General features: G+C 45.7%; 1 protein-coding gene across 1 annotated transcript in view; it reads left to right on the top strand.

Annotated features, from left to right (window-relative positions):
- WASHC4 (WASH complex subunit 4) overlaps positions 1–12,736 on the top strand; it is a 209,637-nt gene that overhangs the window by 108,493 nt on the left and 88,408 nt on the right. Inside the window, exons 10-13 of the mRNA XM_063927760.1 lie at positions 2,585–2,705; positions 3,791–3,914; positions 3,990–4,117; positions 5,669–5,829. Of these exons, the coding sequence (XP_063783830.1) occupies positions 2,585–2,705; positions 3,791–3,914; positions 3,990–4,117; positions 5,669–5,829 (534 nt within the window). The remainder of the gene's footprint in view (positions 1–2,584; positions 2,706–3,790; positions 3,915–3,989; positions 4,118–5,668; positions 5,830–12,736) is intronic.

Below are 12,736 nucleotides of genomic sequence, written 5' to 3'. Positions count from 1 at the left end.
TTGTAAGTAAAGAAAGAAAGAAAATCTGGAACAGGGATAAAAGTAAGCATTGGGTTATTAATGAAATAATAAACTGTCAGACCACTTGTGTGATATATATGGTGGAGTGCACATGTGGAGCACGTTATATAGGCAAGACCAAACGCCAGTTAAAAATCCGTATGTTAGAACACACAAGAAGTATAACTAATAAATGTCAGGAGCATAGTATCCCCAGGCATTTTTTGAAGTGCAATGGAGGTGATCTAAGTAAATTCAGCTTTAAAGCACTGGAGCATGTTAGGTTAGATGATAGAGGGGGAGATATTCTGAAACAGCTTAGTAAAAGGGAGGTTTTTTGGATCCATGCGTTAGAGACAATCAGTCCATTAGGACTAAACGAGAATTATGATATTACCCCTTTTTTTACATTAGATGTACCACAGGGACCTCGCTCTGTGCGGCATTGTAGTCGGATCATTGATCCCTTTGCCCCACTGTGAGCTGAGCTCCTATGGGTATATTGGAATACAGGCTGAAAGGGGTTAACTTATAATAAATGCCTTTGTTAAACTTAAGCATATTAAAATAAGTATTATTCTCTGGATTTATCCCTTGAAATGATTTATTATGAAGGTTGTATCTGTTGCCAGTCACCGTTTCATTTACTCTCTATCAGGTTGTATTGCGCTAATATGTGATATCTGGAGTACCTATATTTGTTGTGTCTTTTTAAAATTCCTTTTAAAATTCCTTTTTAAATTCGTTATTATATGAGAGCTACCAGGTAGAGATATGATGTTGATATGTAGTAGCGGTTTATAAATAATGGTATATGAATAGATATTTGTAAAAGTTTTTTGGAGAGATTTCACTGTATATAAATCTCTTAAAAGCATGTGATTCTGATATTTATATATGTGTATAGAATGTGTTAGCAAAAATGCTTCCAATCCTTGTAGATTGCACAGGTTTATAGGATAATTACGTACAGGTGTTTCTTGAGGTATAAATGAAGTGTGAGAGAGTTCATAGCCACACCCCCTGACTAAGTCCATAGACGAAACGCGTTGGGCGTGGCCTGTGGAGCTGGTGACAGACTGTCATACTCTGGTCTTGTTCCCGGTGAAAGAAGGACTGACTGCCCGTGATTCCTGACAGAGAGACGGAGGATCGGTTGTGGGAGAGAGCGGCTCCGGGGCTTGATTGCTATAAAGGACGGAACGCACCATTTTAAACTGAGATGTATGTGAGCATTTGTTTTTAATAAATGGAATTGTAAACCTTTTACTTACACCTGCGCCCTCCATTCTCCTTTCGGTATGTATGTATGTATGTATGTATATGTGTATATATATATATATATATATATATATATATATATATATATATATATTTATTTCACAGATAAACAACTTGACCGGTCAATAAAATCACTAACACTGTATATTCATATATAATATTATAAACTTCCTAAGGAGGTGGATCTAGGCATACTCTGTGCACAGAAAAATATAATGTTATAATAGTAAAGGTAAAACTCAGTCCGTATATTGAATTCAAAAAATCAAATACCAGCTGTAATTTGAACCCATGTAACAAATAGTATCCTTGAGAGTTACTTTGTATTGGAGTTCCTCAATGAGTTGCCGCTCAGCAAAGAAGAAGAATAATGTTAAAAGAAACCGCTCCACACTGGAGCCTTTTGTGTGGCTTCCACCTGTAGTATTAGCACGGGAGAGTCCCAATGACAGACGAGGCGGTCTCGGGCTGCGGGAACCGGCACCTGCGCTGGCGCCTGCTGTGCTGATTAATTACCCGACTTCCAAGCTCTGTGAGTCCACACCTCTGTGCCGTCTGCAAGCACCACAGTCGCGGTCTCTCTCCTCCCGATTTTCGTCTGTCTAGAGACAGTGTCGCAGGATGGCAATGCGGTTCTGGGTTCCAAAGCTGGTACAGGGGTCCAATATTCTCCACTGACGCGTTTCGCTCCTCTCACGGGGGCTTTATCAAAGGATCTCCAGAAACTGACAGTTGCCAATATCCTTTTTTTTTTCTTCAATATTTTGTTTGTCCCATCTTGACATAAACGTCTGGCCGTTAGGTTGATCTGTCAAACTTTGATAAGTTTATACCATTTACTTAATATTTATGTGTGTTTATAATTACAAAATCAGCATGACTTCCTTCCAGAACATAATACAAGTAAAATATATAGCAATAATAGCCCAGCATGTAATTAGCATCAAGGTGTTGGTTAGAAGTATTTGTTTAGATCTAGCTAAAGCATACATTATTTTGGTGGCCCATGAAGTTCTGGTATTTTCTAGCTCTTGCTGCAGCTCTAAGTAGCCATTTGATCAAACGGACTAAAGCTTTGCATAAATGGAAGCCAACAAACATTATTGAAAATGACCAGTGTTAAAAGGAGGAATGGACCAATATTTCTGAAATAGAATTTAAGTGAAATTAGTTCTACTAGTTCCTAAAGGTTGGGGTGTGCTTTCTGACTTATTGAGAATAGTGCAGTGATTGCGTTGTACTGTTGGAACGCTCGGAATGGTGGGACATATGTCAATTGTTTCTCTTTATTCTTGTACCTAAGGTTATTAAAATCAGTTCATCATAATCCTGGGAAATTTGGGATTCAAGAGGACAAATTGAAACCCTTTGAGAAACTGCTTTTAAAGCTGGAAAGCCAATTACTTGATGGCATGCTGTTTCAGGTATGATAGCCGAACGTGAATGGAATGAGTAAATATGTTATACAGAGTATGGGATAATGTAATGGCCTGCAAGATGCAAGTATCTGTGTGATTTTTGGCAAATCTGCCCGATTGTTTTAAAGCAACAATAGTTTTAAAGACCAGAAACAGGTTGGTTTTGTCTTTTAAATGATTTGGTGCTGGAATCTCGGAGATGGCCTCATCTCACAGGCTATTACATTTCCCCCTATGGTGTATATTCAATTAGGGTCAAATCCATTCCGACATGCATTTGTCGGAATGAATCCCACAACCCCTATTCAATCTCATCTCAGTTAGACTTGTAAAAAGTCGAATTGAGATGAGGGACCCAGGAGAGGGGGGGAGGGGGAGCCGAGGGTAGACCAGCGAGGACAGCTGCGGGCAGACGGAGGAAAGCAGCGCTACAGGAATTTGTCTGCCGCCAGACCTCACGGCAGTGTCCACCCGGCTCCAGCAAGCATGACCTCACTTGCTGGAGCCGGGTTGACACTGCCATGAGCGGCGCGGCTGTGAGACATCCTGCTGCAGCGCTGTGCTGTAGTGCGGCTCTCCCCCATCTCCCTGCAGCTTTCCCCCCTCTCCTCCCCCCTCTCCTCCTCTGGGTCGCACATCTCAGTCCGACATTTTTTTATGTCTGACTGAGATGGTCGGAAACGGGGCCAAATCCTGTCAAATTTGGCCCCGTTTCACTCAAAAGTACGTGAATCAGTAGCTATACCGCCGATTCACGTACTATTCGACAAGTCGAATTCCAAGACTTGTCGAATAAAAACTGCAGGGATTGAATAGGTCGAATCACTATTCGTCCTTAAAAAGTCGAAAACTGCCGTCTTTTCGACAGTCGGCAGTTTTCGACCCTAATTGAATATACCCCTATAAGTCTAACCATTTACACATAATTTGTCATTCTACAGAATTCATATCTTTTGCACGTATATATAGTTTCTAGTCTGATGAACGTTCTAGAATAATTTTGCATGAATGTCTATAATGTCTAATATTCAAAGTATTTTTGTTTTTTTGTAAGTGCAACACTAACCCTAGTTCTCCGGCATGTTTCACAGGGCTGTGTTGAACAACAGTTTGACTCTTCCAATGGTGGTGTGTCTGTCTCAAAGAATGGTACATTTGCGGAAGAGTTTGTGCATAACATTCGCACAATATTTTCTAATGTTGAAGTTAAACTTGGTAAGTTCTCGTCTCACAAGTAATGTGATCTATTGGTTTCTGTTGTATGGTCTGATCAGCTTTTTATATCTGCAGGAGAAGCCTCTGAAATTGATCAGCGAGAGAGATATGTGGGGCTCTGTGGGCTGTTTGTCCTTTACTTCCACATATTTCGTACAGTAGACAAGAAGTTTTACAAATCTCTTCTAGATGTGTGTAAAAAGGTGCGATATATTGTTTAGTAGTTGAACCATCATTTATTACAGTGTTTAGTTTCCTTCCATCAACATAGATGACTCTATGCACAGCTAATGGGATAAAAACTATTTGAAGTTACCTACCTTTATGAATAAACCTTTTCCTCATGCTTACGAAGTTTCCATTTTCTTGTGTTTAAGATAAGTGTCCACACTTCTTTGGCTTATGATTTTTTTTTTTTATTACAATGCTTAGCTATGTTATCTACCATATTATTAATTTGCCTTGAGATCTCCCAGTAGAGTTTGTGTAGGGATGAAACATACATACTAATATAATGCACAAAAACCCCCCATAAAAAAATGCCAATGTGCAAGTAAAATGTGTATATTCAATTAAAATATCAAGCTTGCTACCCGTGATGCTGGAAAACACTTGATCAATGTTTAATTGCTGTAAAATAATTGTTAAATTACAGGTTTTTGCATTTAAAGGAATATAAATAGGTTTTGGTTACTTTTATAGTGAAGAAGTGTCTACTCTCCACATTTTATGAAGCCACCAAGGGCACCAGATATATTGTAGCTTAAATATAATCTGTACATTTAATTTTATAGGGGTGTATTCAATAACTGTCGGAAGCTGCTGTCTTGTCGGAAAGACGGCAGCTTCCGACAGAAATAGGTTGGAAGGGGTTCCGACCTATTCAACAGGGGCTGAATTTTTCCGACAAGTCGGGAATTCCCGACTTGTCGGAAAACTCATGGATTGGCGGAATAGACGCCGATCCACGTGCTTCTGTCGGAAATGGGGCCAAATCTGTCAGGTTTTGGCCCCCTTTCCGACAAACTCAATCCGACTTGAAAACAAGTCTGATTGAGGTGAGGAGAGGAGAGGAGCGGTGCTGCGGGCGGCTGGGGAGCTGAGATCGACGGCCAGCGGGGGAGACTGCTGCGGGGGGACATGTCTGCGGGGCAGGCGCTGCTGCAGCCCCCCCCCCCGCCGCAGACATGTTCCCCCGCATCCAACTTTCTTCCGCCCTCCGCCGATCTCTGCTCCCCCCGCCGCCCGTAGCACCTCTCTCCCTGTAGCGCCTCCCCCCGCTGCTCCACAAATGTCCCCCGCAGCCAGCCCCGCCAGCTCACGCCCGCCGATCTCTGCTCCCCTGGCCGCTGCTGTCAGTGCAGCCGCTGACAGCAGCGGCCTCACAGGACCCTGTGTACGGCCAAATCCGACAGTCTGATTTGGCCGTCCATTGAATCGGGGTTGTCTGATCCATTCCGACAACTGCATGTCGGAATGGATCCGACTCTTATTGAATATACCCCATAATGAGAAAACTCTGCCACCACCCAAAAAGGGAAACAAAATGTAACCTTCCCCTTTCGCAGTAGACAGAGGAACGCAGATGATGGTTTGTTTCACCACTAGGAGGCAGGGCACTTAGTTCCACTCTTCCCTGCAATGCCCCTGTTTCCCTGCTCTTTTTCTGTTCTTTTTCCAGTGTCCTGCACAGGAAATGGGCAGAAGGAATTTGCATTTACTTATATGAATGTTTTCTCAATTTTTCATTCTAGGTTCCAGCAATCACTTTAACTGCCAATGTAATTTGGTACGCTGACAGTTTTCTAATCCAGAAGGTTCCAGCTGCTGCCAAATTAATGGACCGGAAGAGTTTACATTCCATTAAGACACAGAGGGAAAGCTATCTACAAACAAAGGCTCAATCCCTAACCAAGTGAGCCCATTTGATAACCACAAACCCTGTGCAGCACTGTCCGCTTTTACTGCACTCTGCTTATACCACTTTCTCTCTTATCATAGCACTTCCCATATTTTTCATGATATAATTTATAGTAAGATAATAATTTGTGTAGTCCTGACATCTGAGGTTGTAGTTAATTCATTCCTTAACACAGCTTTTCCCAAAGTCGGTCTTCATATACCCCCCAACAGAAGTGGCGAATTTCCCATTAGGCACGTGTCTAGGGGCGGCCCTTATTTGGGGGTTGCACTTGGATGCTTGTGTTGGTACTGTCAGACCAAAAAGAACCAGTAACTGCAAAATATTTACACTGTACAGTACCATATGCCATCTTGAATGGAGTGTAAATGGGTAGGACATAGAATTTGACAGCAGATAAGAACCACTTGGCCCATCTAGTCTGCCCTTTTTTTTTATCCTTTAGGTAATCTCAACCCTTTTTGAACCTTAATTCTTTGTAAGGATATTCATATGCCTATCCCAAGCATGTTTAAATTGCTCTACAGTCTTAGCCTCTACCACCTCTGATGGGAGACTATTCCACTTATCCACTACCCTTTCTGTGAAGTAATTTTTCCTTAAATTTCCCCTGAACCTCCCCCCCTCCAGTCTCAGTGTATGTCCTCGAGTTCTAATACTTCTCTTCCTTTGAAGAATGTTTCCCTCCTGAACTTTGTTAAGACCCTTGATATATGGGGGCGTGGCCTGACGGGATATGGAGTAGGACGTGTTCTCCTATCTCCCCAGCCGACTACATCCTGATTATATCCTGCACCCCCTGAGTGACTGCACAAGTGGCCCTGTACGGCTACCTCATTATCTGCTGCCCGTTCTGGACCTCGTTTTGGGAGGATACAGTGCCCGGTGTCCCTGCTGAGACCGTTGGAAGGGGTGAGCTGTTCCAGATCTGCATGCAGCCGGCGCCATCTTGAATAGTGCTGCAGGGGAACTTCACCATCCCCCTCCCACCCGGCTTGCCTGACATACCCCGCGGCCGGTGAGTGGATAGCGCGGGGGCCCCGCCACCCGAACAGTGCCTCAGTCTGCTCCTCTTCCCCGCCAGATGACCAGGGCGCTTGTCGCGGCCGTGCTGTAACGAAAAGCCGCCGGGCGCCATCTTGCGGTTGGCGGGCGCGCACACGGAGCTCCGCTGCCCGCTCCTGACAGCTCTGGACGCAACTTGGAAAGGCCTGAGCACTGACTGGAGGGCACCCCCCGCTGCCTAATACAGGAGCCCTTGCACCCCTAGGGATATACTACCGGCTGTGCTGACTGTGGGGTATCCCGGGCGCCATCTTGGGGTTGGCAGCAGGCTCAGTTCTGTTCCTATCCACACCCCCCCTGCTGGAAGTGCCTGGAGACTGGTGCCTGTTACAGTGAAAACCTGCATTGCTTTGCCCCAGGAAAGTGCTGGCTGTTAAAGTGGGAAAGTGCCTGACTCCCTGATCCTGATTACAGCTCCCGAACCCATAGTGCCGACACGCAGCAACACAATCAACAACACTGGTCCTTTTATATATATATATATATAATTGTCCCGTGCCTCTTGGCCCTCACACGACGCGCTAGTGCCTGCGTCCCCTCTCTCGGCCTGCATTGCTTTGATACATAATTGGACGTTTACGGCGGCATTGTGTTGTCCAAGATGGCGAAAGGCCGCCAACAAAACGCGGCGGCGGGCGCAATGGAGAAGTTTGTCCGTAACCCCGGTCCCCAACAACAGAGGAGGGAAACTACGCAAGCTGAGTCTTCGCCCCCCCTCTCCTGCATACAGCTCAGCCTCATCTGACCCGCCTGATGCTGCGTTACAAAGAGTGTTGGATGCCGTGACAGCTAGTGAGGCCCGCTTGGCTGACAAAATTGGGCAGGTGCAGTCTGATCTCTCCATTATCCATCAGGACCTACAACGGGTGAGAGAGAGGGTGGGTGAGGCCGAAACCCGTATCTCCAATGTCGAGGATACTATCACTCCACTGGGACGGCGTACAGATACTTTGAAGTCTCAGATGACTGATGTGCACAAAAAACTGACGGATATGGAGGGACGCTTACGTCGCAATAATGTCCGTTTCATTGGTTTGCCCGAGAAGGAGGAAGGCTCATCTCCTGAGGAATTCCTAGAAACATGGCTTCGGAAGGCATTTGGTCCCGATGAATTCTCGCCTCATTTCACCATAGAACGAGCTCATAGGGTTCCGATGCGCCCATTGCCTCCGGGGGCTCCACCTCGCACCTTCATCGCTAAGTTCCTTCACTTCCGCGACCGGGATACTGTTCTGAAACTTGCTCGCACGAAAGGCCCCCTAAAATGGAACGGGTCGCCAATATCGGTCTTCTCAGACTTTGCGGTGGAGGTGCAGAAAGATAGAGCTCAATTTCTGCCTGTTAAGAGGAGACTCCGGGAACTTGATTTGCCGTACGCCATGCTCTTTCCATCACGATTACGAGTGGTAGCTGATGGCGAGACTAAATTTTTTGCGACTCCTCGAGAGGCGATGGTATGGCTGGATAGACGCTTCCCGGCGAGACGGGCTCTTGCTGATCCGTGATGAATTCCTGTGACTATGGGTGCAAGAGAGTTTATGTACAGGATAAGATTATCTGCATATATACTGGGGGGATGCAGGATGTGAAAAATGTTTAAATATCTCAGTGCTGCTCCCTAGGGGTGTGAGGGTGGTGGGGGGGATAATTGCCTGCCCTATTTTCTATCCTGTTACTCTTCTCACGCAGGCCAATCATTATATGCATATTGCTGGGATGCTGGGGAGGGGAGAGCTGGGGGGAGAGGAGGAATATATTAGTGGCCCGAATATACCCGTTCATATTTTGTTCTTAAGTCCCGGGGGGTGACTTTGTATGTTTTGCCCCCTTTTTCTATTGTATGGGGGCGATTTCGTCAAATGGCTGGGGATATTTTGTTTGGGTTTTGTTCTCTCTATCTTAGGGCCATTATATAATTGGCTCCACCCGGAGTATAACTGGTTGTGTGCTCTGGGTCTGAGCCGGTGTTAGGTTAAGGGATCCAAGTATGCTGCAGGTTGGGAGTAGTGTACAGGGTGGGGGGAGGGGGGAAGTTAATAGCTACGGTTGTCTATGGTATGGATACTTAGAATTTGAGTGTGTGTGGCTTACGAATCTATTACTTGAGCGGTGGTGCCCTTTACTTATATTCAAAGAGTGTGGATCTGGCTGGCTGTGGGCTGCAGCCTCTATTATTACCAAAACGACCACTCATGGCAGGGCTTAGGATGTTGTCATGGAATGTACGGGGACTCAATGATAAGATTAAGAGATCTCTGGTGCTTCGGCAAATTAAGCAATATGCCGCAGATGTGATATGTCTTATGGAGACCCACCTGGTGGGCAGCAAGACCCTAGCCATTAAAAGGCCTTGGGTAGGGTGGGCATTCCATTCTACACACACTTCTGCCTCTCGGGGGGTCTCTATTCTTGTAAAAAGGACTGTTCCCTTTGTACTGGAGTCAGTGCAAACGGACCCAAGGGGGAGATATGTTTTTTTAAAGTGTAAGATCCACTGTACCCCTTTGCTTTTGCTATCCGTGTATGTGCCTCCCCCGTACTCCTCCGATGTCCTGAAAAAGGTTGCAGGGTTTATGGCCTTGTCACCAGGAACACCCGTGGTTTGTGTGGGAGATTTTAACAATGTGTTGGATAAAGCGATGGATAGATTCTCAGCTAATCCCTCCGGTCCACACTCCAGTAGAAATGATTTTGCTGATGTCGGGGCTGGGCCTGGTTGATCCCTGGAGACTGAGACATCCATCTGTTAAACAATATTCATGTTTCTCACACTCCCACTCCTCGTTCTCTAGGATTGACCTGGCCCTTCTCTCGAGCGATCTGATTCCTAGGGTCCGGGATAGCAAATATGAGACTAGGGGTATATCGGATCACTCCCCTTTAACACTGATCCTGGACTTTAATTGTTCTAGAGGCCAGACAGTGTGGAAGTTCAATCCGTTCTGGCTAGTACATATGGGAGATGGCTCCGATCTGGTGGCCGCGTGGCGAGAATTTTTCGAAATAAACAAGGTTGGGCAGCCTATCTCTACTTTATGGGATGCGTTCAAGGCCTTTTTGCGGGGAACCCTAATTAAACGAGTGGCTAATTTAAAAACATTTTTCAGGCACCGGGAGTCCGAACTAGAGACCATAAGTGTTGCTGCAGAGGCACAATATTTACAGGATTGCTTGGATAGTTCCAAATCTACATGGTTGTCAGCTCAGGGGGAATGGAGGGAATATCTAATGGAAAAGACTCAGCATAGACTTCTCTTCTCCTCTCACGCCTTTTACGCCTCCGGGGATAGGCCAGGTTCATATCTGGCCTCCCTGGCACGGGGTGAGAGGTCCGCTAACACCGTGGTTGAAATAGAGGCCTCAGACGGTACCACTTTACTGCAGACCCCACAGATTGCGTCGGAATTCGTGTCGTACTACAGGAGGTTATATAGTTCTAAATTAGACTGTACCCCGATGCAATTAGAAGAATATTTACAGACTATACAGCTCCCCTTGCTGACTTGTGAGGCACGTGACTTCCTAGAGGCACCTATTTCACCGGAGGAGATTGCGACTGCGATCACCGCTGCCCCCAATGGGAAGGCTTCGGGGCTCGACGGCATACCGTCTGAGTTATATAAACGCCATTTAGATTTTTTTGTCCCCCATTTACTTGAGTTATATAATCAGATATTTACACAGGAATCCCTCCCATTATCTATGGCGGAGGCATTGATTATTGTCCTTCCGAAGCCCAATAAGGGCCATAGGAAAGTTGAGTCTTACAGACCTATCTCCCTTCTTCCGACCGACATTAAAATTCTGGCCAAAATCCTAGCATGTAGATTAAATCAGGTCATTACGCAGCTCATACACCCAGATCAGACGGGATTTATGCCCAATAAATCAACATCCATTAATCTCAGACGATTATTTACCCATCTCCAGGTCTCCCGTGAGGCAACCTCATCCATAGTAGTTTCATTGGACGCCGCTAAGGCCTTTGATTCCGTGGAATGGGAATATTTGTGATCATGCGCAAGTTTGGTATAGGCCCCAGTTTTATCAAATTTGTCCGTTTGATGTACTCCTCTCCCCTGGCTAGGGTGGCGGTTAATGGCTTTGTGTCGCACTCCTTTCCATTATCTAGAGGTACTCGTCAGGGATGCCCATTGTCCCCTACCCTGTTTGCGATGGCCATTGAACCCCTTGCATATCTTCTGCGAGCGAACCCTGAGATTGCTGGCTATACAGTGGGCACCAGAGAGGAGAAAATAGCCTTATATGCCGATGACATCCTGCTATTTGTAGATCGCTATGCTGAGTCTATGCCTAAGATTTTAGATATTATTAATAAGTTCGGAGGTTACTCCGGGCTCCTGATAAATTGGGAGAAATCCTCCATTATACCGCTACAGGGCGAGGTCCCGGCCTCCCCAATGGTTGCTCTTCCTCTAAGGTGGGTGAATTCCTTTAAATATCTGGGCATTTGGGTATCCAATGACCCTCATAAATTTACTTCTCTTAATATTACACCGCAAATATCTTATCTCCGCAATAAAGTGAAAGTCTGGGGGAAACTGCCCCTGACAGTTACAGGGAGGGTTAACTTGGTGAAAATGGTTTTTCAGCCCAAACTCCTGTACATACTACAACAATCCCCAATATATATCCCCCAGAAAACTTTCAAACAGATAGATGGTTTGATGTCCTCTTTGGTCTGGGCTAGTAAACGGGCACGGTTGAAACTTTCTACTCTGACCAGGCCCAAAACGTCAGGGGGGCTGGCTCTTCCCAACTTTCGTTTTTATTACTTTGCAGCACAATTAGCACATCTATGGGAATGGGTTAATGATTCTGACACCTCAAGTCTGCACTCACAGACGGTGCTGCAGGAGTATCCCGGTGGCTCCCCACTGAGACTACTTCTCTGTGGAGGCGTCAAGGGGTCGGCACTACCACTTATTAAACAATATATCACTATTTGGAGGCAGGCACACCGGATATTGCAGGGGCAGGGCATTGACCCTGACACTCCGCTGGACAATAAATACGGATTGCCGGAGTTGTGTCAGCTTCAAGTCAGGGAAGTGTGGGAACCGTGGGGAATAACTTCACTGGGACAATTATACACTGGCGGGCTTTTTAAATCCTTTCAGCAGATTCAACAGGAATTCAATGTCCCTTCAGCGTATTTTTTTCGATTCCTTCAATTACGACATGCTATGACTGCCCAATTCCCCGATGGCCCGCCGACACTCACTGATTCCCCGGTCAAATTGATGTTGCAGACGGTGGGATCCAGTCATTTAGTCTCCAAAATATATGGCCGTTTACTCCAAATGCATCATATAGACCCCCTCGGTGCCCTCAGGACCAAGTGGGAAACTGATCTAGGTCCAATATCGGATGATATGTGGGAGGGTGCTTTGGGATCGAGCCGGCTTTCAACATCGTCTGTTAGATATCAACAAATTCAGTTGTTCGTGCTCCACAGAGTATACATGTCACCTCTGAGATTGTCACATATAGGGGGATCCCATAGTTCAAAATGTCCCAAGTGTGGCAGTCTGGGAGCAGACTTTTGGCACATGATATGGCTATGCCCCTTGGTGTCAATCTTTTGGGAGGCGGTTATACGTGCCATTGCGGCTACGGGTATCCCCTCTACCGTACTTACACCTATATCTTGTATATTGGCAACTATAGATGAGGAGGCTCTAGATCCACCCAGTCGACGCTATGTTGTAAACCTCTGTGCTCTAGCCAAGGTTTGCATAGCCAGACTGTGGATGGCTAATGAAGCCCCAGCACCACAATCCTGGATTGCTCTGGTTAATGCCTCTGTTATACA

Source organism: Pseudophryne corroboree, chromosome 6 (genome assembly GCF_028390025.1).
Source record: "Pseudophryne corroboree isolate aPseCor3 chromosome 6, aPseCor3.hap2, whole genome shotgun sequence".
NCBI classification, from domain to species: domain Eukaryota; kingdom Metazoa; phylum Chordata; class Amphibia; order Anura; family Myobatrachidae; genus Pseudophryne; species Pseudophryne corroboree.
The sequence above is the reverse complement of the archived record's forward strand: the minus strand, read 5'-3'. Positions and strand labels throughout refer to the sequence as shown.